Source organism: Cetorhinus maximus, chromosome 10 (assembly GCF_964194155.1).
Source record: "Cetorhinus maximus chromosome 10, sCetMax3.hap1.1, whole genome shotgun sequence".
Taxonomy (NCBI): Eukaryota; Metazoa; Chordata; class Chondrichthyes; order Lamniformes; family Cetorhinidae; genus Cetorhinus; species Cetorhinus maximus.
Window position 1 is genome coordinate 9683838 of NC_135888.1, and position 24781 is coordinate 9708618.

The window sequence follows — 24781 nt, forward strand, 5'->3', positions numbered from 1 at the left end:
TTTCCGTGGCCTGCCAGCGTCGGGTGTGGTTTGGTGGGGTGAGCGGGCAATATGGCGCAATTGGTTTCGCAACGGCGTGAAGCAAGTTCGCCATTGTCCACTCTGCTATGTTCCCCGCCATCGGAACCTCATTGTGATGCATCATCGCGTCATTATTAGGCCTGACCGCCGGAATTCTGTCCCCCCACCCCCCCACCCCAAGCTGGATCGTCCGCCCACGTCGGCGGGAAATACGCCGGTGCAGAACGCGCCTTGACAACTGTGACATGCAGGAGTTGGAACTTAGCGCCAGGGCTTTGATCACATCGCAGACAATCGGAGGAGCAGAAGATGCTGGAGCCTGAGGCCGATGGCACACTGGGGAAAGGTCCATTGGCATGCTGGGTGGATTCTCATGGACATGGCTCTGCACGGAAGCTGGATAGAGACCGTTGATGCTCACACTAGATGATGGTCGAGGAGGGTGGCAGAGGAAGAGGTGTCTCGGGTGGGGTGGGGGGGGTGAGGTTGGGAGAGGGGGAATGAAAGTGTCAGGGAGAGGTTGGGAGGGGAAGAGGGAGAACGGGGGGCTGGAATGAGGGAGAAGATGGAAACTGGGGAGGTAGGAGTAAGGGGGATTGAAGGTGCAAGGGGAAGGAGTGTGGAGAGGGGAGGGAGGAAGGGGTGTGGAAGGGGGAGTGCGTCTGGGAGGAGGAAGGGGTGTAGAGGGGGGGATGTGCAGGTGAACATGCACGGGAGGGGTTGGATAGATCCACGTCTGTCCCCTGGGGAGCGCACTGAGGGTGGGCATAGTATTGAGGAAGGGTGAGAATGACCGAGGGCAGTGCGAGGTGGTAGGGTGGAAGGGTTGAGGGTTTGAAGGTAGCGATAGAAGGGACAGTCAGGGTGGTTGGTGGGGACCCGGAGGCAGACATGGACCCTGGGGGTGGGAAGGATGGGGTTGGGGAGGTGAATGTGGATGGTGTTGGGATTTTCGGGAAGGAAGGGAATGTGCACCTTCACCTGGATGCTCCCGAAGGAAAAGGATTGGGGCTTGTAGGTAACAGAGTGGAGGTGGAGGTGGGAGGTGATGCTGGGGGGGTCAACTGTGATGGGGTAAAGGAAATGAGTGACTAGGGGAGGGGAAAAGACAAGGGAGCGAAAGTAAAACCAAATTAGCACCATGCTGCCCAAATTGAAAGTGAAACGAGAGTCGTGGTGGGCGAGATCAGGTGCTGCATGGGAGTGTGATCATCGGGTGGGCGGAGATGGACAACTGAAAGCAAACCCCAGCAGGCAGCAATGTCCAGGGCATTGAGGTGAGTGTGATATGTGAAGGATCCGCGTGTGTGGGAGAGTGCTTACATAAGGCTCTGAAAGGCCCTGCCCCCCACATACTTTTCCCTCCAGAATCACTCGTTGGCTGGCTACTCCCTCTGCTGTGACGGGTCTTCCAGGCTGCTTATTTCCAGCTCTTCACTGGAGGAGGTGTACTCTTGACTGCAGATGAGGGTGTAGATGGAGCTGAGGGTGTTGGTCCCCTGGCAGAGCTCCCTGTGAACCAACGTAGAGATGATGAGTGCATGGCAGCAGAATCTGAAGCAGGAGAGAGAGAGAGCACTCACAGTTGAGTTAATGGAGGGATGATGTGGTGCAGGATCCTCAGTGCTTCCAGCCCATGAGTGCTGCAGGAGAGATGATGTTCATGAAAGGCAAGGCTGCTGCAGCTCCCAGGTTTAGCGACGCGTCACTGGAACACCTTTTGGATGCCGCGGAGGCCACTGGGATGTCCTCTAGCCCTGCTCTGGCCACAGGATGGGCAGCGGCATGACCAAGCAGGCTTGGGAGGTGGTGGCAGTGGTGGTCAGCGCCAACACCCTGCAGAAGACACAGTCGCCCAGTGCCACGACAGAAGGAATGGTCTCATCCGTTCTGCCAGGGTAACTCACTCTTCACATCACTCTCAACTCACACACTCACAAACCCATCCCACATCCACAGGCCGTTCAGTGTTCGCCATTGACCTCACTGTCACCGCAGGCAGGGTCCACACCCCCCATAGTCAGCGTGATAGCACGCTCCTCAAAGTGACATCCCAGTGGGCCTCCGCGGCATCCAAAAGGTGTTCCAGTGACGCGTCGCCAAACCTGGGAGCTGCTGCAGCCTTGCCTTTCATGAACATCATCTCCCCTGCAGCACTCATGGGCTAGGAGCACTGAGATGTGCTGCGAGCGGTTGGACTTTAAATATGGCGCCTGGCGTGATGAAGCGGCGAGGTGATGGCAGGCGGGAGGTGGGTGAATGAGAGCCCGCCTGTCATGGAAATGGCGTGTTTCCCGGGAATACATAAGTAACGTGGCAGGTTTGGGACGATACGGTGTGAAAAGCGGCCACCGGGGTCATTTTACCTGCCCGCTACCGCCCCGAGTGCAAATCTGGGACGATTACGCCCTTTTGTACCTGGTACTCTGCATTCTAGACCCAGTGCAGACTGTCAACCCTGTCCCACGCTTTTCATCATTATAAATCTTCTATCACATTGCCGCATATTCTGTGTTCTAGTCAGGAAGTGGGCGCGATATCCTGTGGAGCATTTTGAGGTTGTGAAAGATGTAAAATAAATGCAGGTTTCTTTTCTTTGTTCTTTTATGATCCGATTGCTGTTAAAGAAGCAGTCAGGTTGCTGTGTGAATGTTTATTTGTTGTGAGAGCTCAAATTGTATCCCTGAACAGGCAACAATAGTCAGTGTCTCATTCAGTTTCTCACTCAGTGTAATTTCCCTAATTCTCCTTACTGCTGAACATTATGGTTTTATGATTGGGACTTTGTGTGTAACTTGTAATTTCCAAGTTGAGGGATTTTCAGTAATTGCTGGGTTATACCTGCCAACAATAAAATTACTTTCCCTGAAGCTATTCTGGAGAAGGATAACCATCCATTACCAATTCCGCCAAGTGCTTTTCCACAGAAAGGAAGCTCGGATGGTTTGTGTTTGTTCTGATTGTGCTGTTGGGTTATCTGGGTCATGGGCCAGATTATTGCCGCCGTCGTGCGGGTGAGGGCCCAACACGCTGATGTGTAAAATGACGCGAGATAATGTCGGGCGTGCGCCCCGACGTCACTGCGCGTCATTTTGATCTTTCGTTCGGCAGGCGGGCGCTGGAGGCGCCTGCGCACCCGCCGAACTGTCAACGGCCTATTAAGGCCACTAAAAAAGTAATCAAGTTTATTAACAACGCTGCCCGTCCACCTTAAGGTTGGCGGGGGAGGGGGGGGTGGCAGGCAAAGAGCCCAAGCGGCCTTCGCATTTTTCAGGAAACCTCATCCACGGCCGGGATGAGGTTTCCTGAAGGTTTTACAAAATGATTTAATAAATTTTGCTACACTCACAAACATGTCCCAGCTCATGTGACACTGTTGCACAAGGGGACATGTTTAAATGATTTTTTACTTTATTTATTACAAGATTGTTTTAATCAACTTGATCTGCCTCAGGGAGATTGCTGCACTCTTTCGCCTGCATGCACGAAAGAGCACAGGGCCCGACTCTCCATAAGACCATAAGACATAGGAGCAGAAATTAGGCCATTCGGCCCATCGAGTCTGCTCTACCATTCAATCATGGCTGATAAGCTTCTCAACCCCATTCTCCTGCCTTCTCCCCGTAACCTTTGATCCCCCCTCCCCCGCCTGCACAGGTAGCGCTGGGCGGGCCTTAATTGTCCCGCCCACATAAAATGGAGTGCGCAGCCGATCGTGGGCGGTGATTGGCTCCGCACCCACCCCCACCCACTCCAGCCCAGCCCGCCCAACATAGGTAAGATTCAGCCATTAAATTTGTCTCATTAACAGCTGATTTTTTTCCCCCTTTTCTCAGTTGTTACGATGGCTCAGTCTATAGCGAGCACTCTTGTCAGAGACTGAGAAGGTTGTGGATTCAAGCCCCACTCCAGACACTTGAGCACAAAACCTAGGTTAACACTCCAGTGCAGTACTGAGGGGGTGCTGCATTGTCTTGACGTGTGCCATCTTTCAGATGAGACATTAAACCATGGTCCTTCTGTTCTTTGGCCTGGATGGAATGGACTGGCTGTAGGTGAATTGCTCATTTGGAGAGCCAGTGCAGACACGATGGGCCAAATGGCCTCCTTCAGCTCTGTAACAATTCTGTGATGTAAAAAAAAAAATCCCATGGTCGTATTTCAAAGAAGAGCTTGGGAGATCCCCCTGGTGTCCTGGCCAATATTTATGATTCAACCGACATTATTAAAAGAGATTTATTTTATTGCTGTTAATGGACATTTCTGCGCACAAATTAGCATCTGTTTCCTACGTTATAACACTGGCTTCCACTTCATGAGTACTTGGCTATAAAGCTCTTTGGGACATCTTGAGGTTGTGAAAGTTGCTACATAAATGCAAGTCAGTCTTCACGTTTTCAGAAAATAAAATTTAATGAAAACTGGCTGTATTGTTAGTTAGCAAATTCAACAATTGCTTATCTCGCTCACTTTGTGCTGATTATAACCGCAATGACTCCGAAATCTCCCTTAATGAGAATGTGTGCAAGGACACCTGGAATGGAGCAGTGTCTTGGAACTTACCTTGTCCTTGGGTTGCTCTGCAGTGTCTGACTGGAGCCAAAACAACCCTACAGAAGGCAGACACTTCACTGAATGACAGCAACACTGATATGATCTCCTAAGATTAGACAGAGGTATACATTGTGGTTTGTAAGGTAATGATACTGGGGCTTGAGGTTTATATGAAATGGCATAAAGTGTTATAATTATGATTCATAGTGTTTATTTCCCTTGCACAGTTTACTCAAATGATAAAGTTCCGAGCCATATTTAACTATCTTTTCTGCCCATCTTTCGGCTGGCTTGCTGTTGGGGTATTAATGACCGAATATAGAGTAACACAAATGGCACCATGTGAAGTAGCTGGTGGATAAAGCCTTTAAACCCGTCAAGTTGCTACACTTAAAATCATATCTATTCGTATGGCACCACGGACACATTTATTCATCTGTACCCTACAGCTGGACATTAGCACTCTGCAGAAAAATGGTCTAAAAAGCTCGAACAAAGATATAAATTTGTATCAGACGTGAGTTAAGATCCTTTTGCTATGTAGCTGGAAAAGCCAATTTTCTACTGCACACATAACAGCTGTCGGAAGGGTCGTTTGTAGAGCATTTTTTCTCACACACGGCTTGCACTGGATCACATTGTGGAGAATTACCTGAACTGCAGTTCAGCAAAGCTGCACAGCAGGTACACCAACCCCGGGAGCTTTATTTCTAAATTGGAATTCTCACGGCGCTGGTTTTGTTCTTGATATTCGGGAGGGCACTAAAGATGGAAACACAGTGATAAAGTTTATTCTTTACGTTTGGGGAAAATGTGGGGAAAATTCTGCTCCATTTGTGAAATGTCAAGCTATGAAAGTGAATGAGACTGTGGGGTAGTGATAATCTCACTGGATTGTGTAATCCAGACTCTGGGGACATGGGTTCAGATCCACCATGGTTCAATTAACAAAAATCTGTAATTAAAAGCTAGCCTCAGTAATAGTGACCCGGAAATGTTGCCGACTGTTGTCACAACCCATCTGGTTCACTAGTGCCCTTTAGAGAAGGAAATCTGCTGTCCTTACCTGCTCTGGCCTACATGTGACTCCAGACCCACAGCAATGTGGTTGCCTCTTAATATCCCTCTGAAAAGGCCTAGCAAGCCACTCAGTTCAAGGGCAATTAGGGAAGGACAACAAATGCTGGCCTCTCCAGTGATGCCCACATCCCATGAAAGAATAAAAAAAATCACAGCTTAATGTTTAAGTGTTAATTTATGGGAATAAAATCCATGGCTAGTCTCAATTAGTGCTGCTGTAAAGCACCATAACATAGTAACAATTTTGTTTTAAAAGTAGACTAACAAATGAAGATACCCATACAAATAAAATGAGAACCATTATTCTCTCCACCAGTCACACAAAAATGGCAGCTTGGCATATTCTCCAGTCTTTGCCACTGATACTTGGGTTTTTCTTTTCCCCAGTAATGACGGTAAACAGTTGGAGATCAGTTACATACGAACATAGGAATTAGGAGCAGGAGTAGGCCACTCGGCCCCTCGAGCCTGCTCTGCTATTCAATAAGATCAGGGCCGATCTGAGTGCGACCTCAATCCCATATTCCTGCCTACCCCCGATTAACCTTTCACCCCCTTGATCATCAAGAATCTACCTAGTTCAGCCTTAAAACTATACAAAGACTCTACTTCCACTGCCTTTTGAGGAAGGGAGTTTGAGATTCTCAACCTTCAGAGAAATAAATTCTCCCCATCTCTGTCTTAAATGAGCGACCCGTTATTTTTAAACAGTGACCCCTAGTTCTAGATTCTTCCACAAGAAGAAACATCCTCTCTACATCCACCCTGTCAAGACCTCTCAGGATCTTAAAGGTTTCAATTAAGTCGCCTTACTCTTCTAAATTCCAGTGGATACAAGCCTAACCTGTCCAGCCTTTTCTCGTAAGACAACCTGCCCATTCTTGGTATTCGTCTAGTAAACTTTCTCTGAACTGCTTCTATCACATTTACATCTTTCTTTAAATGAGACCAGTACTGTACACAGTACTCCAGATGTGGTCTCACCAAAGCCCTGTACAGCTGAAGCATAATCTCCCTGCTTTTGTAATCAATTCCTCTCTCAATAAATGATAACATTCTATTAGCTTTCCTCATTACCTGCTGTACCTGACTATCCACCTTTTGTGATTCATGCACTAGGACACTCAGATCCCTCTGAAACTCTAAACTCTGCAATCTCCCACCATTTAGATAATAAGCTTTTTTATTCTTCCTGCCAAAATGAACAATTTCACATTTGCCCACATTATACCCCATTTGCCAGATCTTTGCCCACTCACTTAACCTACTTTGTAGCCTCCTTGCATCCTCTTCACAATTTACTTTCCTGCCTATCTTTGTGTCATCAGCAAATTTAGCCACCATTCCTTCAGTTCCTTCATCCAAGTCATTTATATAAATTGTAAAAAGTTGAGGACCCAGCACTGATCCCTGTGGCACACCACTCGTCACATCCTGCCAACCAGAAAAATACCCACTTATGCCAACTCTCTGCTTCCTGTTAGCTAACCAATCTTCTATCCATGCCAATATGTTACCCCCTACACCATGAGCTTTTATTTTCCTCAATAACCTTTGATGTGGCACCTTATCAAATGCCTTCTGGAAATTTAAGTACAGTACATCCACTTACAGTACATCCAATTATCCAAAAACCAAAAACAATGCAAGAGATGTCATGAATCCCACTTTTGTTAGTTCCCATGTTCTCACATACTCCTCCTCGTCTACTTGCTGAAAACTGCTAAAGTAGAGGTACAGAAGGCCAGCATTGATGAGAAAAAATATTGCTATTCCCACGAATCTTCTTTATCCACAGCACATCTGACTCCTCCAAAGAACTCCAATAAATTGGTTAAACATTATTTCCCTTTTACAAAACCATGTTGACTCTGCCTGATTGCCTTGAATTTTTCTAAGGTGCCTAGCTATAACATCTTTAATAATAGCTTCTAACATTTTTCCTATGACAGATGTTAGGCTAACTGGCCTGTAGTTTGCTGCTTTCTGTCTCCCTCCCTTTTTGAATAAAGGAGTTATATTTGCCATTTTCCAATCTAATGGAACCTTCCCCGAATCTAGGGAATTTTGGAAAATTAAAACTAATGCATCATCTATCTCACTAGCCACTTCTTTCAAGACCTTAGGGTGAAGTCCATCCGGACCTGGGCATTTGTCAGCCCGCAGCCCCAACAACTTGCTCAATACCACTTCCCTGGTGATTGTAATTTTCCTGAGTTCCTCCCTCCCTCCCTTCCATTTCCTGATTTACAGCTATTTCCGGGATGTTACTTGTGTCCTTTGCAGCAAAGACTGAAGCAAAATACCTGTTTAATTTGTCCGCCATCTCCCCACTTTCCATTATCAATTCCCCAGACACACTCTGTATAGGACCAATGCTCACTTTGTTAACTCTTTTCTTATTTAAGTATCTATAGATACTCTTACTATCCATCTTTGTATTCTTTCCAATCTTCTGACCTGCCACCCATCTTCGTGTAATTATATGCTTTTTCCTTAAGTTTGATACTGTCTTTAACTTTTTTAGTTAACCATGGATGGTGGGCCCTCCCCTTGGAATTTTTCTCTCATTGGAACGTATATATTCTGTGTATTCTGAAATATCCCTTTAAATATCTGACACTGAACTTCTATTGGCATATCCCTTAATCTCATTTGCCAGCTCTGCTTTCATGCCCTCATAATTGCCCTTATTTAAGTTTTAAAAAACTAATCTTAGACGCACTCATTCCTCACTCAAAATGAATGTAAAATTCAATCATATTATGATCACTGCTTCCTAGGGGTGCCTTCATGAGGAGGTTATCAGTTAATCCTACCTTGTTGTTCAATACCAGGTCTAGCATTGCCTGCTCTCTGGTTGGTTCCAGAACATGCTGTTCTAAGAAATTATCCCAAAAACATTCTGTGAACTCTGGTCTGAAGAAGAGTCATCCAGACTCGAAATGTTAACTCTGTTTCTCTCTCCACAGATGCTGTCAGACCTGCTGAGTTTTTCCAGCATTTGCTGTTTTTATTTCAAATTTCCAGCATCTGCAGTCTTTTGTTATGAACTCCTCATCTACAATACCTTTGCCCATTGATTTTTCCAGTCTACATGTAGATTAAAATCCCCCATGATTATTGCTGCACCTTTCTGGCAAGCTCCCATTACCTCTTCTTTTATACTCTGTCCTACTGTGTAGTTACAATTAGAGGGCCTGTACACCACTCCCACAAATGGCTTCTTGTCTTTATCATTCCTCATTTCAACCCAAACTGCTTCTACATCTTGGTTTCCTGAACTTAGGTCATCCCTCTTTAATGTGCTAATACCATCATTAATTAACAGAGCCACCCCTCCACCTTTTCCGAACTTCCGATCCTTCCTAAATGTCACATACCCTTCAATATTCAGGTCCAAATCTATGTCTTCCTGTAGCCATGTCTCTATAATGGCTATCAAATCGTACTTATTTATTTCTATTTGCGCCATCTGTTTTGATTCGAATGCTACATGAGTTTAGATACAGACCCTTTAGTTTTGTCTTTCTTATTATTTTGTAGTATCTAGCCTTATCTGCGGATTTACTCTTAGATTTGTACTCTCTGTCCCTTCCTGTCACAGTCTGTTTATCATTAATATTAATACCCGTCTCTCTTGCCTTGTATCTACTCTTTGGTTTACCACATCATCCCAAATTTGATCCCTTGCCCACACTATTCAGTTTAAAACCCCCTCTACTTCCCTAGTTAGGCAGCTCACGAGGACCCCAGCCCCAGCATGGTTCAGCTGTAGAAAGTCCCAATGGTACAGATCCCACTTTCCCCAATACTGGTACCAGTGCCCCACAAACTGGAACCCACTTCTCCCACGCCAGTCTTTGAACCACACATTCATTTCTCTAATCTTATTTGTCCTATGCCAATTTACAAATGGCTCAGGAAATAATCCAGAAATGATTACCTTTGAGGTTTTGCTGCTTGATTTGTTGCCTAGCTCATCATCCTTCCCCATCCTGCCTATGTCATTGGTACCTACATGGGTCATGACAACTGGATCCTCCCCCTCTCTCTGCAAGTTCCTCTCCAGCCTTGAGCAGATATCCCAAACCCCAGCACCGGGCAGGCAACACAGCTGCCTGGACTCTCATTCTTTGCTACAGAGAACAGGGTCAATACCCTTTACTATACTGTCCCCTACTACCACTACATTCCTTCCCCCCCCCACCCCCCCCCCCGCCAACTTGGATGGCTTCCTGTCACACAGCGTCATGGTCAAATTGCCCATCCATCCTGCAGCCCCCACTCTCACCCAAACAAGGTGAGGGAGCCTCCAACCTGTTGGACAATTGCAGAGGCTCACACCCCTGCACTCCTGCCCTCTGGGTCCCCTTTATTTGCCTCACTCATAGTCACACACCCCTGTCCCTGACCACTGACCAAATCAGATGACCCTTATCCTAAGTGGTGTGACTGCCTCCTGTTACAAAGCATCCAGGTAACTTTCCCCCTCCCTGATGTGTCGCAGTGTCTGCAGCTCAGCCTCCAGCTCAATGACTCTGAGCCCAAGTTCCTCGAGCTACAAACACTGACTGCAGATGTGTTTGCCCTGGATCACAGTGTTGTCCAGGAGTTCCCACATGCTGCAGCCTTGACACATCACCTATCCTGTCATCCTTAATGTGTCTTAACTAATTACTTAATTATATGAATCATTTATTTAATGTTGCTTTCTGATATATTTGATTAACTTTACCACCAAATTGTGTACTATTTTAAACCTTAGGGATAGAATAGAACTTACCCGCTTACCGGATACTCACCAAACAGCTAGCTCCTTTCCCTGCAGTAGAGCAAGAACCAATTTCTATGGGGTGAGAAAGATAGAAAGAGGAAACGGACAACTCCTCCTCCCCCTTCACCGAACTCCCCCTCTCACCAAACTCTAAGTCTTCCCTCAATTAGTTAGCTGCACTCCATTTCTTAGTTTCCCTCTTACAACAAAAGAATAAGTTTGCTGTGGTACTGTGCTATGCTACTTTGCTGCTGAATTGTTGAACTGTAAATATTGACAAAACAACACACTAAAATTACGACATTTGTTTTTTCTTATCTCCCAGCACAGCCAACTACCTAATCCAAGCTGAGTGACATATTTTGAATTGATAATTATACGTAGAAGCAGGTGCCTCATTATTCCAGGAAACTTGGACAGGAGGATGTGTGAGAATGGGTTGTGTCAGAACCTAGGTCTTGAAAGCTTCTGTCAATCTCGTGGATTGAATTGTTTTGTAGCCTGTGACTTTGGGTTAACGCCTCTTCCAAAGTGGCAAAAAGATGAATTCTCCTCTGAGCAGGCAGACGGACTTGTTGGATGAATCCAATTTTCCGGGTTGTTCTCTCCTCTGTGAGGCAAATCTCTGAGCATCTGTTCCCTTATCTCTCACTGCTGCCTGTCTAAGTCCTTTCAATCCTGATCACCTTTGTCTTGTGACTCTTCCTCTGCTTTTTTCCATTAAATCCTCATTATGTGAATCACCATCCTTTCCCATTAACCCCACAGCAGTCATTTCAATTGGCATTTTGTACATGTCACCTTATCAATCTCATGGTGTTGCTGCAGGAGCTGTTTAGATTTTTACTGATATTGCATTGTTTCATTTTAAAGAATTTCAGCAGTTCTTAGATTATAATAGCTAGAAAATAACCATGGAACGAATATAGATATTTGTAAAATTGAGTTGCTCAGGTGGTTGCCTTTGGTTATTATAAAATGGAATTGTGGTGAAATACAGCTTTAAAGATGTGGCCTACCCTTCACTCAGCCGACTTTGTCAGAGAGCTGCCCATTACAAATCGAGCCGACAAACTGCAGGTAGTAATGGGGCCAGAGGCTTATTATTGGGTGCATCCTGGGTTTCACCATTCGGGAATTGATCCCTACACCCAAGAGTGTCCTGGCCACATTCCTAGGCCTAGTTTAAGTCCCTTCTCCATCTGGAGTTGAGAGAATATGTGAAAGTTTGAGTGTTGTCTCCTAGGTTGGCTAAATCAAAAGTAGCTGTTTTGATGCAAGATTATATGATATTGAGGAAATATTCCTATGTTGCATTAGAAGGGAATTGTCCTTTCGGATAATGCGCATTGAATGCAATTTTTATTTAAATGAAGGGAATCTGCTTGTTTGTGGAAATTAAAATGGTAAAATGGTAAATTAGGAAGGAGCTAACGTTTGCAAAGATGTTGACTGCTTGACTCTTGACTTCTCTTCATTTTGGTAATCGTGCTTCAGGTTAGGATCTCATGATTGGGGTTTATTAGCATAGCATTTCCTCTAGAGGGCACTTTGGTTCCATACATACATGTACACAGTGATATATATAAATTTATTTCTATATATCAGAACACTGGTTAGCAGTGGGATTGATAGTCACTTGTGGTACATGTCAAGGGAAAAGGAAGAATTTTCTTTACATAGCTATATGAAGTGAAATGCAAACATCATCTTTATAAATCATATTTATACATTGTTAGAAACACCTACTTTGAGAAAATATTACACCCTACATTTGAATCTGATGCAAATATCTCAATGTTTTAGCTCTGTCTGGAAAGGTGAGTTACCTGACCTTGAAAATGGCCTCCTAAAGCAGTTATCTTTCTTGAAAAACATTTGCCATACCCTTTTTATTGTTGTTTGTAACGCAACTGCATTGGAATATCGTGCAGTGCTTTTGAACCTCTCTGCCATCTGTAACCATCTCAGGATAGAAGTTGCAGGCGAGATTTCCCCAACTTTGAGATAATAAAAAGAGGAAATTTTAGTTGGGACTAGGGTTGCCAACTGTAATATATTCCTGGAGGCTTCTTCACATGACTTGCCCTCAGGCTCCAGCTATTAGTCAGCCAACACATATCCGTCTTTGTGATGTGTTGCCTTCCTATGCCAATTGGAAAGCAAAAAGACTCATTACCCATTTGGATGATGTCAGCCAAAGAACCATTTTTTTTTTCCATTTTCAATATTTATATATCTGGTAAAAGAGAAATGGTCAAAGAAAATGACACAAAAGCACAATCTTTTTTTTAATGTCCTGATGATTTTTCTCCAGTGCTGCACATTGCACAAGATTGATCTTCAGTTCCTGGAGACTTCAGGCCAATCCTGGAGGGTTGACAGCCGCTATAAAAAATCAGTGTTGTAGAGAAACCTTATTAGCTTGAGAGAGAGGTGATGCTAAGGTAAATCAAATATTCCACAGTGCTGTCAAGAATAGAGAATTTTTATTTACTCGAAGTTTGTGAAGAAGGATTAACGTTGTGAGGTAACATTTCCTCTAGTTTGTGTCTAGATTTCAGTGAAATCGGTCCAACCAGCACAAAACATCAGGGAATTTTGCAAAACAAAAATAAAAATACCTGGAAAAACTCAGCAGGTCCGGCAGCATCTGCGGAGAGGAACACAGTTAACGTTTCGAGTCCGAATGACCCTTCAACAGAACTAAGTAAAAATAGAAGAGAGGTGAAATATAAGCTGGTTTAAGGGGGGGTGGGACAAGTAGAGCTGGATAGAGGGCCAGTGATAGGTGGACATAACCAAAAGATGTCACAGACAAAAGGACAAAGAGGTGTTGAAGGTGGTGATATTATCTAAGGAATGTGCTAATTAAGGGTAGAAAGCAGGACAAGCAAGGTACAGATAGCCCTAGTAGGGGTGGGGTGGGGTGAAGGAATCTAAAAAGGCTAAAAGGTAGAGATAAAACAATGGATGGGAATACATTTAAAAAAAATTGAAATAGGTGGGAAAAGAAAAATCGATATAAATTATTGGGGAAAAAAAGGGGAGGGGGATCGGAAAGGGGGTGGGGATGGAGGAGAGAGTTCATGATCTAAAATTGTTGAACTCAATATTCAGGGAATTTTGCGAGTTACATCCAAAACCACTTGCGTTCCGTATTTTCCACAATCTTTTGCACTGGTTTAAGATTCACTTTGCTGGGTAGGGATCAGGCCCCACCCACAAACCTAGCCACACTGCCAGGTCAACAGCACATGTTTATCTGATTTGCACTGATTCAGGAGGACTTTCCAAATCGTGCTTCTTTCCTAATGGTGCACGGGTACTGGTGAAGAGGTTTTACAAGTCTTTGCAAACAAAAAGTTTAATTTACTGAGTAACTGACCAGTGTGCACCAGAGAAACTAACAAATGATTCAATATATACATATTTTAACATCTTTTTCAGTGACTTGAAATCAGGGTACTCACAGCTGATAGGTTAGGCACATTGAGCATGTTTATTTTTTGTGACAAACCCATTTTCAGCTGCCTTGATAAAACTGCACCAGGTTACCCATCTAAACCGGCATCAGTGAATATCTTTTAGCAAAAAAAAATGTTCTATTACGCCATGCAATTATGACAACTCATGGGAGTTTAGTTTGTGATAATGCACATGCATTTTAGCAGAAACTTGAATGGTGGCCTAACTGGCGCATTTTCCCGGTTGTATTCAAAGTGGAAACTCTGCCCCCTTGTGTGATGTGTTCTGGTAGAAAGAGTGCAATTGATAGGATGAACTTGAAAGATACCCAGCAATTTTAGTCAACTTGACACTTAACATGTCCATCAAATGCAAAACAGCAATCAATGGAATGCTGAGCTATAAAGCCAAAATGGTAGAGGACAAGTTAGAGGAAGTTCCGATCAAACATATAATGCTCTGGTCCGATCACACCTTGATTAGTGTCTCGAGTGTTAGTCCCCAGGACACATGGGAGACCGTCAAGTGCTAGAAGTGTTTTTAAGAAGAGCCATGAGGCGAATCTACGGTGATAAAAATCTGAATTATGAGAAAAGGTGAAGGAATTTGGGCTATTTAGCCTTGTTGTTGTTGTTGTTGTTAATTACGGGAGTAGGTTATGGGGGAAGACTAGAACTAGGCGACACAGTTTAAGAATAAGAGGTCTCCTTTTTAAGACTGAGATGAGGAGAAAGTTTTCCTCTGAGGGTCGTGCATCTGTGGAACTTTCTTCCCAAAAAAGCAGTGGAGGTGGAGTCTTTGAGATTTTAAGTCCTTTTGGATGCATTAACTGAGAAGGACCAAGTGGTTTTCCGTATCTATAATTGTGAAAGAAATAGAAGAAAAGGAAAAATAACAAGACTGCAAAGGCAAAACTGCAAAATGAGGCCTTGTTACAAGCGGTGATCTGGCCTGCAGGTCTTTAAACTGAGAATATGTTCGGCAAAGTGAGGTACCCTGTCCCTTTAAGAGAATGCACGTGTACAGATCATGTGACAGCACTGACAAATCACTGTACAGCGTGGGGAACTGTATGTCTAGTTCTGGAGGTTTCTGAGTGAGCACATATGATCTGGTGCTCTGCCCTATGACTCAATAAACCATCACTGTTTATTCTAACATCGGTCTCTCCCCGTTATTGATTGCAAGCAGCAATTGAGGAGAACATAGGAAGGGGTTCAGTTGGCCAGCAAATTCATTTACCCAAGACATAAACGTATAAAACAAAACAAGTAACTTTTATCTTCGATTATAGTTGTTGATATATCTGTGCACTATTACAAAAATAGCAAGGCCATAGCTTGCTTACTTGACACCAAAACACAAACGTTCATTACAATATTTAAGCCTGCAGCATCAATTTACATTTTGTAGCTTTGCACAATTTTATCATTTTGGTTCTTTATTGTTAGCCACTACAATTTATTCTTTAATAAAATGCAAAGAATGCACAGAGAACTCTGTTTTCAGCAGCATATGGTATTTTCTTTGTGTTAAATACAGTGCAGGCAAATTCTTACAAGTATTTGAAACACTTTTTGCAAGACTCTAACCTTACTATAGCAATGGAAGAAGATGATTTGTTAAGATTGCCCCCTTTGATTTCTAAGGCAGTGTTCACAGTCGAGTTGGATGCGCTTTGGTAATACGCTGGCATGGAGATTTTCCACTGTCGGACTGGATGCTGAGTTTTCATTGTTTAAAATAAATATTCAGACGTAGAATTTATGTCCAGATGTTCACACAAGGTGTTAGATGAGGAGGAAATGGTGGCAAGTGAGAGGCAGGCTGGCTGCAATACGGACAGCATTATCGAGCCTGGCACTGTACATTTGCCACATTTAAATGCATTTGGCATGAACCTGTCTCGGCTTTGACTCCCCTCTCAATGTTCTGTTGTTGCAGCTTTGAGTTGCCTTTACTTATCATGGTTAGGTTACTTTGCTTAGAGAAATATTGACCCAAAGAAGCAAATAAAAAACAAGTGACGACACAAAGGCTGTTCAGCAGCCATTGTAGGAGGATTTATTATCTTATTTTTGCAGACACTGCCTCGTGATGAGGATGGATCCAATAACTACACAGTGCCAGGCTCCGTAATGGATCCAATAGCCACATGAACAAACCATGAGGGAACGTAATTTATTTCTGTCTCAGCGGGGCCGTGTCTGAATTGCAAATGCTGAGAAGCTGTTTTTGCTGATCTTTCTCTTCTGTCACAGGGATTGGCTGTCTGTCGTGTGTCTCCACCAGCTGAGGCTCAAATAAACGCTGCTCGACAAGCAGGGGGAGCATGTACAAGAGGAATGGCCTGATGGCCAATCTGAGAGTGACGTCTGCCACACCAGAGGTAACCATGAAAAAAATGTGGATGCGCAAGTGCACCTCAGTGCCATGTCTTGTCTTTATCTTCACGTAGGCTAAGTGAACCAGCTGCTATTTCCTCGTTAGCCATATACACCGAGAAGGCATTATAGGGCTGGGGTTTGTTAGTATGGACTTCTGTCACAAAGCATTGTACATATCAAGAAGTGGAATGTATGAGCCCCATAATTTTCCATCCTTTAAAGTTATTGGGGAAAAAATTGTTGGGATCACGCTGTTATTTGCCAATGCATACTTTCAGCAGGCCAAACTCTGCACTGGAAACAGGTATTTGGCAAATTGGCCCAATGTTGTGTCCCAATCATCAGTCTGAGCATAAACCCTCACTGAGTACAGTAGTCCCATAGATTCCAGGAGTAACTACACTTAAACCACATCATGTGGAACACAAACAGAGGGCATGCTGCTAGGTTTACTGATGGTTGACTTTGACAACTCTTCAGTGAGCATTTCAAAGACAACAGCTCATCTACCTCATCCACCTATCTGTCCGACTGACTTTCTATTTGTCTAATTACATAGAATATACAGCATAGATACAGGCCTTTGGCCCAACCAGGCAAGGCTGGTGTTTACACCACTTGATCCTCCTCCCAGCTGTCTTTATCTAACTTGATCAGCGTACTCCTCTCTCCCCTTCTCCCTCAAGTGCACCTAGCTTCCCTTAAATGCATCTATACTATTTGCCTCAACTGCATCCTGTGGTAGCAAGTTCAACATTTCCACCACTTTTTGTAAAGAAGTTTCTTCTGAATTCTCTGCTTGATTTCTTGGCCACCTCCCTCCCCCCCCAAAATACACATTATTCATAAAATTTATAAAAGTGTATTGCATAACAGTTCAAATTTGGGATTAAATGAAATGCAATACACTTCCTTTCAGTACAGTAGGTGGCACTCTGAGGTGCCTCACTTCACTTACAATTAAGGGTTGTATTTACAATATACATTTCATGTCACAAATACAGCCCAAGGGATTTTTACTTCAGTTCCAGCCCAGACCCTCAGTATAACATGGCAAGAGGACCTTAGACAGTGGCCTTAATTTCCCCATTGAACCTCTGTGGTGGCTGTCCCGAGCTTTTAGAGTGTCCCTCAGCACGTAGTCCTGTGTCTTGGAATGTGCCTGTCTGCAACACTCGGCCACACTATTTCATTTCTAGGTGACTATCTTATATTGGTGGCCTCTAGTTTTGCTCTTCCCCATAAGTGGAAACGCTCCCTCTGTGTCCATTCTGTGTCCTTATTTTAATGACATCTATTAGTTCACCTTACTCTTTCCCCTTGAAAAAGAAGCATACATAATCTTTCTATAGACAATTCTTCCTTTTGCCAGTTACATCACACTCCCCAGGTCACATCTTTGCATGACAAGCCCAAATAAATACAAATTGCTTGCTGTAAAGAGCTATTGGTGAAAATCTATTGAGGATGCATCGGTGCAATAAATCAAACATGGCCAGTCAGCAGAAATTGCTACCAATGGAAAAGGGGAGGTCATGAAATCTCGCTCGATGTTTTTTTGGAACACGGTACCTGTATTTTTTAAGTAAGTTTTACATAAAACATCAAAGAAAGATGAAACATTATCTTTTTCTCAGGGAAGAAACAGTGTAAGCTGCTAGAGTTCAGGGGGTTTAGCATAACTTGCTTTTGTACTCTGTATACATTTGTAAAGTCAAAATTGCTGTGTTCTTTCTCATACTTTTCAACCTTCACTGCCACCTTTCGAGATTTATGTATGCGAGCCCTCAGATCTCTCTGTTTGTGCACCCCCTTCACAATAACACCATTTAGTTTGTATTGTCATTTTCAAAAATGCATCACTTGACGCTTAAAGTTAAACTTTATCTGCCATCTGTCTGCCCACTTCACCAGTAAGTTCTCCTGAAGTCCGTTTCTAACTTCCTCACTGTTTTACTGCATTGCTGAGTTTTGTGTCATTTGTAAGCTTTCCAATGATTTCCTGTATACCCACGTCCAGGTCGTCAGTATTCACATATATATATAAAAAAAGTGGTCCTAATACCGATAAAACAATAAAGCCAAAGGGCCAGATGATATAGTCACTGAACAAATTAAACATTTAGAAGACTTTGGAATAGACAAACTGACTCTTATCTTTAATGAGGTTTATGACATTGGAGAAATCCCCGAAGACTTAAGTAAATCAATATTTATCGCGCTCCCTAAAAAGCCTGGAGCAATTGAATGTGAACTCCATCGCGCTATCAATCTGAGTCATGTGACTAAGATCCTTCTTATGAATAGGACCAGGAGCAAGATAAAGCCAGAAATTTCAGCTCTTGAGTGTGGTTTTGTCGAAGATAGAGGAATGAGAAATGATATCTTTATGGTACGCATGACATCAGAAAGAACCATGGGGATGAAAAAAGATGCACTCATGTGTTTTATTGATTATAGTAAGGCATTTGATAAGGTGAAACATGAAGAACTGTTGAGCACATTAGAGTCTCTTGACCTTGATAGCAAAGATCTTAGAGCGATAAGAAATCTTCATTGGGAACAAACTACAGTTGAGAATGATCCAAGCAATTTTGTGAAGATTGAAAGGGGGGTCAGACAGAGGTGTGTTTTGCACCCAGAATTATTCAATTTATATAGTGAAAATATTCTTGGAGAGATTGGAGACCTTCCTGGATTGTTAGTTGGAGGCTACAACTTTAATAATATAAGATAGGCCGATGATACCGTTCTTACTGCCGACTCGGGAATAACTGCAAAAGATTTTGGATAGAGTAGTGAGTGAAAGTGAGAGGAAGGGGCTGAGCTAAACTGTAAGAAAGCAAAATGTCTAGTAGTGTCCAGAAAGAAAGTCCTACCAGAACGTAAGATCACAGTGAAGAATGAAAAGGTCACACAAATAGACAAATTTTGTTATCCAGGAAGCAGGTTAACATTGGACAGAAAGTGCGACCAAGAAATAAGACGAAAGATTGCAATGGCCAAAGATGCGTTTCAAAAAATGAAAAAAATATGATCAACTCAAAATTAATCATGAAAACGAATCTGAGAACCCTGGGATGCGTCATCACACCAATTTTGTCATACAGAAGTGAGCTTTGGATGATCAGTGAAACAACGCAGAGAAGAATCGAGGCTGCAGAGTTGTGTTTTTGAGGTGAATAATGAAGATACCTTGGGCAAGCCACGTTTCCAATGACGAGGTTCTAGTAAAAACTGAGATCAAAAGAATTCTGCTGACCAAGATCAAGAGAAGACAGTTGGAATTTCTTGGGCACATAATAAGAAATCATGATTTAGAAAGTTTGATGCTGGTTGGAAAGATCGATGCTAAAAAAAGATCGAGGTAGACAAAGTTCGACCTTTCTAAAGAGCCTCGCAAACTGAATGAATGCACCACCAACAAAGGTGGTCACATCTCCAGAGTAAGATTAACATGGAGGTCCACAGTCACCAAAGTCCTCTTAGGGCATGGTACCTGAAGAGAGGTCCTAATGCTGACCCCTGACAATCCCACTGTATTCTCCCCTGATCCTGATAAATAGCTGATCACTGGGGCTCAATCAAAATAAATTTGGTGCACAATATCAGAGGCAATTTCTTACAATTGTCTTTCCAAACCCGCTCAGCAGTGCTCTTTCTTATTCCTACAATGCAGCAGTCAACAGCCCCCTCTACACCCCTAGTGTGTAATCTCTTTAACCCACTGTGACTGAAGTCATGAGCGATCTGCTAGTTTTATTTTAATCCAAATCTATACTAAACTCCCTCTAAAGAATTGGCTGCAGAGACATTTCAAGCAAAATGGCTGCAATCTTTCCACCTGGATCAGCTGCTGCCCTGAACTCTCTGCCCTGTGTTAACAACAGTGAATATTTTCCTTTTTGAAGCACCATTTTATTTTAATAGCCCACCTATATGAAGTTCTCACTACTTCTTTGGATGAATTGGAGACTACAGACATGTAATTGTCTTTTCCAATGTTATACCTGGCAATGTGCCAACTGTGGCTCAGTTGGTAGCACTCCCGCCCCTGAGTCACAAGGTTCCAGGCTGAAGTTCCACACCAGGGCTTGAGCACAAAAATTAAGTCCAGTGCAGTACTTGAGGCAGCGCTTTTGGATAAGATGTTAAACTGAGGTCCTGTCTGCCTGTCTGGGCCGGAGGAGGGGGGAATATAGAAGGTCCCAAGGGATCTATCTCGAAGAAGAGCAGGAGAGTTCTCCCCAGTGTACTGGCCAATAATTACCCCTCAAACAACATCACAAAAACAGATTATCTGGTCATTATCAGCTTGTGGGAGCTTGCTGTGCACATATTGACTGCCATGTTTTCTCCATTCGAACACTTCAAAAGTACTTCATTGGCTGTAAAGCGCTTTGAGATACCCATTGGTCGAGAAAAGTGCTATATAAATGCAAGTCTCCTCCCCGCCCCCCCCACCCAATCATTGTGACTTCCAAGTTGTCAAACATCGGATCAGGCGAGGGAGCTTGGTGGGCTCTTTGTCCTAAGTATTAAGTGGTTTTCACACATTTTATAGTTCTGTGTAAAACAAAGGACCATTATTCATATTTGTGAACAATGGTCTTTATTTATATTAGATTTTCTTGCCTTTCCGAAAATTAAAATAAGCTCTGCGACCAACATGGTCCTGGAATTTCCTTCGAATGCTCCCACTCCGCAGTCATAAGTTCCCTGGTGTGCGGCAGAATTCCCACTTGTGTGTGTAAAAACTTTATGACCACAGAGTGGGAGCAGCTGCCAGGAAGCTTCCAGGCTTTGAGAATGTTGGGAGTGCCAGAGAGGCTCAACACATTGCTGAGCTTCATGTACAGGCAAGGGAACAAGGAATGCATTATTTCCAATCTTCCGATGCTTGCTGAAATCAGGAGATTGATGCTTTTTGTTTAAAAAAAAAAATAAATTCATGAACGAGCGTTGCTGGGCAAAGCCGGTATTTAATGCCCACCTCACATTCCAGTTTGAGAAAGTGGTGCTACAGTCCGGGGGGGTCGGGGGGGTTGGGTGAAGGAAGACGCAGAGTGGCCTAAGGGGGATTATTCCAAGAGCTTGATTCCCGTGACAGGCGAAGGAAGCATTCGCAAAGTAACAAACCGTGGAAAACGTGAGGAGGAGATGAAGCAAGTAATGACAGACTAGTGAGGTTTAGTCCCGTACACTGGAAATCTTGCTTGAATTCATCACCAGGGACAGAGTAAGTGAGCAGTTGGTGGGGGGTGGTGAGTGGAGGTAAATGATGAGGAAAAACTGGCACAGTCTCATCTAATGAACCAGATCAAGTTTCCTTTTTTTTTGACCGAGATGGAAGGAGAAAATTTGACGGGTGCTTTGAACAAGCATTTCGCAAAGTTCCTCATGAGATTATACGAGCAGCATGATCCCAAGCTTTCCCAATAAGAAATTGATTGGTCGTTAAGATGCACAGATTTGGACCAAAAGGATTGTTATTGGCTGCTCACGTTTTTGTTTTGTGTTCACTGCTAAAGGCCATTTCACAAACAGACTGTGGCCTCCCAAGAACCAAAACCTGCACCTTTCTCCATGCAATGTGAGAGTTACTATGCATCAGTTTAATTAGTCTCCATTATTGCTGATATATTGATCACTAGAGATGACCGAGATGCCCACCATGTTCTTCTGAAATTCGCCACAGACCCAATGCTTATGGAGCTGAATCTACTCAGTCAGATTTATTTATAGGTTAACTAATATGGAGAGGTTAAATAATACAGCAAAGTAACAAATCAGGGTAATATCTGATGTTAGACTTGGTCTGCAAGGTGTTAAATATTTTAGTTAGTGTATTTCTTCCATCCACAGCAATGTGGTTGACTCTTAACCGTCTGAAATGGCTTAGTAAGCTAGTTCAAGGGCAACAAATGCTGGCCCTGCCAGTGACACCCACATCCCGTGAAAGAATAAAAAAAGTAGACCTTGGGGTCAAAAGGTTGAGAGTTCAACTCCCACTCCATGATTTGAGCACAAAAATCAAGGCTAACTGTCTAGTGCAGTGCTGAGGGAGTGCTGCTCTGATGGAGGTGTCATCTTACAGATGTTAAAAGATCCCATGGCACTACTTTGCAGAAGAGCAGGGAAGTTATCCTTGGTGCCCTGGGACTGCTTATCCCTCAATCAGCATCACAAAAACAGGCTATCTGGCTATTATCACCTTGCTGTTTGTGGGAGTTTGCCGTGCACAAATTGGCTGCTGCGGTCCGACATTACAAGCCAATGAAGTACTTTTGAAGTGTTTTGGGATGTCCTTTAATTGTGAAATTCACAATAAATGCACGTCTTTCTTTTCTCCTTCTAGATTCAGAGTTCTGTACTGATTGTTCTACTCACCCAATGTGTTTGTATTTCAATCCAGAGCTAAAGATTCCAAAAGTATTCCCCGGTCGGAGTTATCACATGGAATGCTAATGACAAGGCGCTCATGTCATTTGCATTTCAAGTATCTGTTATTGCCTTAATTACATATAATTCAACTTGCAATCTTCAATGTTGAGTTACCAGGTCAATCAATCGTCTGTGATGCTGTGACCTTTCCATGAAAGGTCTTGGGTGTCTCATCTTTTTGAAGTAGTTGAGAGTAGCTTTCATTTTTACTCCATTTCAAAGCCGTGTAGGAAATCAAATATACTGCTCTCCTTAATATAAAATAAAAAACAGATAAGGTTGGAAAAGCTCAGCAGGTCTGGCAGTATCTGTGGAGAGAGAAACTGAGCTAACGTTTCGAGTCTGTATGACTCTTCATCAGAGCTAAAGAGAAGTAGGAATGTGATGGACATTATACTGTGTAAGAGAGGATGAAGCAAAATAGAAGGTCAGGGATTGGTGAGAGCTCAGGAGAGATTGACAAAGATGTCATGGACCCGAGACAAAGTGGGTGTTAATGGTAGTGTTAAAGACTAAACAGGGTAATGACAATGGCATAAAGGTAAGATAGCAGAGGTGTGAGGAAAAAGGATTTAAAAAAAGGATTGAAAGAGAAAAAAAATGAAAATTAAAAAAAAAATGGATTAAAAAAGGGGTAAAGATGGAGGAGAGGGTTCAAGATCTGAAGTTGTTGAACTCAATATTCAGTCCAGAAGGCTGTAAAGTGCCTAGTCGGAAGATGAGGTGTTGTTCCTCCAGTTTGCGTTGAGCCTCACTGGAACAATGCAGCAGGCCAAGGACGGACATGTGGGCATGAGGACAGGGTGGAGTGTTGAAATGGCAAGCGACAGGGAGGTCTGGGTCATGCTTGCGGACAGACTAAAGGTGTTCTGCAAAGCGGTCACCCAGTCTGCGTTTGGTCTCTCCAATGTAGAGGAGACCGCATTGGGAGCAGCGAATGCAGTAGACTAAGTTGAAGGAGGTGCAAGTGAAGTGCTGCTTCACCTGAAAGGAGTGTTTGGGGCCTTGGATGGTGAGGAGGGAGGAGGTAAAGGGGCAGGTGTTGCACCTTCTGCAATTGCATGGGAAGGTGCCATCGGAAGGGGATGAGGAGTTTGGGGGTGATGGAGGAGTGGACCAGTGTGTCCTGGAGGGTACAGTCCCTATGGAATGCTGACAGGGGGTGAGGGGAAGATGTATTTGGTGGTAGCATCATGCTGGAGTTGGCGGAAATGGAGGAGGATGATCCTTTGAATGCGGAGGCTGGTGCGGTGAAAATTGGGGACAAGGGGGACCCTCTGATGGTTCTGAGAGGGACGGGAAGGGGCGACAGCAGAGGTGCAGGAGGTGGGTCGGACACAGTTGAAGGGCCTGTCAGTCACAGTGGGGGGACCCCTTGGCTAAGGGAAAAGGAAGATGTCAGAAGCGGCGTTTTGGAAGGTAGCATCAAAGGAACAGATGCAATGGAGGCAGAGGAACTGTAATTGAGGTAGCTGTAGGAGTCAGTGGGCTTGTAATAAATATTGGTGGACAGTCTATCACCAGAAATGGAGTCAGAGAGGTCAAGGAAGGTAAGGGAAGTGTTGGAGATGGTCCATGTGAAGGTGAGAGAGGGGTGGAAATTGGAAGCAAAATCGTACATTTTTCCCAGGTCCAGACGAGAGCATGAAGCGGCATCGAAACAGTCATCGACGTACTAAAAGAAGAGTTGTGGGAGGGGGCCTGAGTAGGACTGGAACAAGGAATGTTCCACATACTTCATAAAGAGACAGGCATAACTGGGACCCATGCGGGTCCCCATAGCCACGCATTTTATTTGGAGGAAATTGTTCAGTGAGAGAACAAGTTCAGCCAGACTGAGGAGAGGGGTGGTGGATTGGGATTGTTCGGGCCTCTGTTCAAGGAAGAAGCAGAGAGCCCTCAGACCATCCTGGTGGGGTGTGGAGGTGTAGCGGGATTGGGTGTCCATGGTGAAGAGGAGGCAGTTAGGGTCAGGGAGCTGGAAATTGTTGATATGACGTAGGGCATCAGAGGAATTCTGGAAATAGGTGGGAAGAGACTGGACAAAGGG

General features: G+C 43.8%; 1 protein-coding gene across 4 annotated transcripts in view; it reads left to right on the plus strand.

Moving 5' to 3' along the window:
• LOC144685438 (ras-specific guanine nucleotide-releasing factor RalGPS1-like) overlaps positions 1-24781 on the plus strand; it is a 911907-nt gene that overhangs the window by 146079 nt on the left and 741047 nt on the right. For 3 of the 4 annotated variants that reach the window (XM_078549928.1, XM_078549931.1, XM_078549929.1), the window contains exon 3: positions 16162-16289. In XM_078549928.1, coding sequence (XP_078406054.1) covers positions 16233-16289 — 57 coding nt within the window. In that variant the 5' untranslated portion in view covers positions 16162-16232. Of the gene's footprint in view, positions 1-12752; positions 12880-16161; positions 16290-24781 lie in introns of those variants that run through there. The other variant, XM_078549930.1, reaches the window with a different exon arrangement.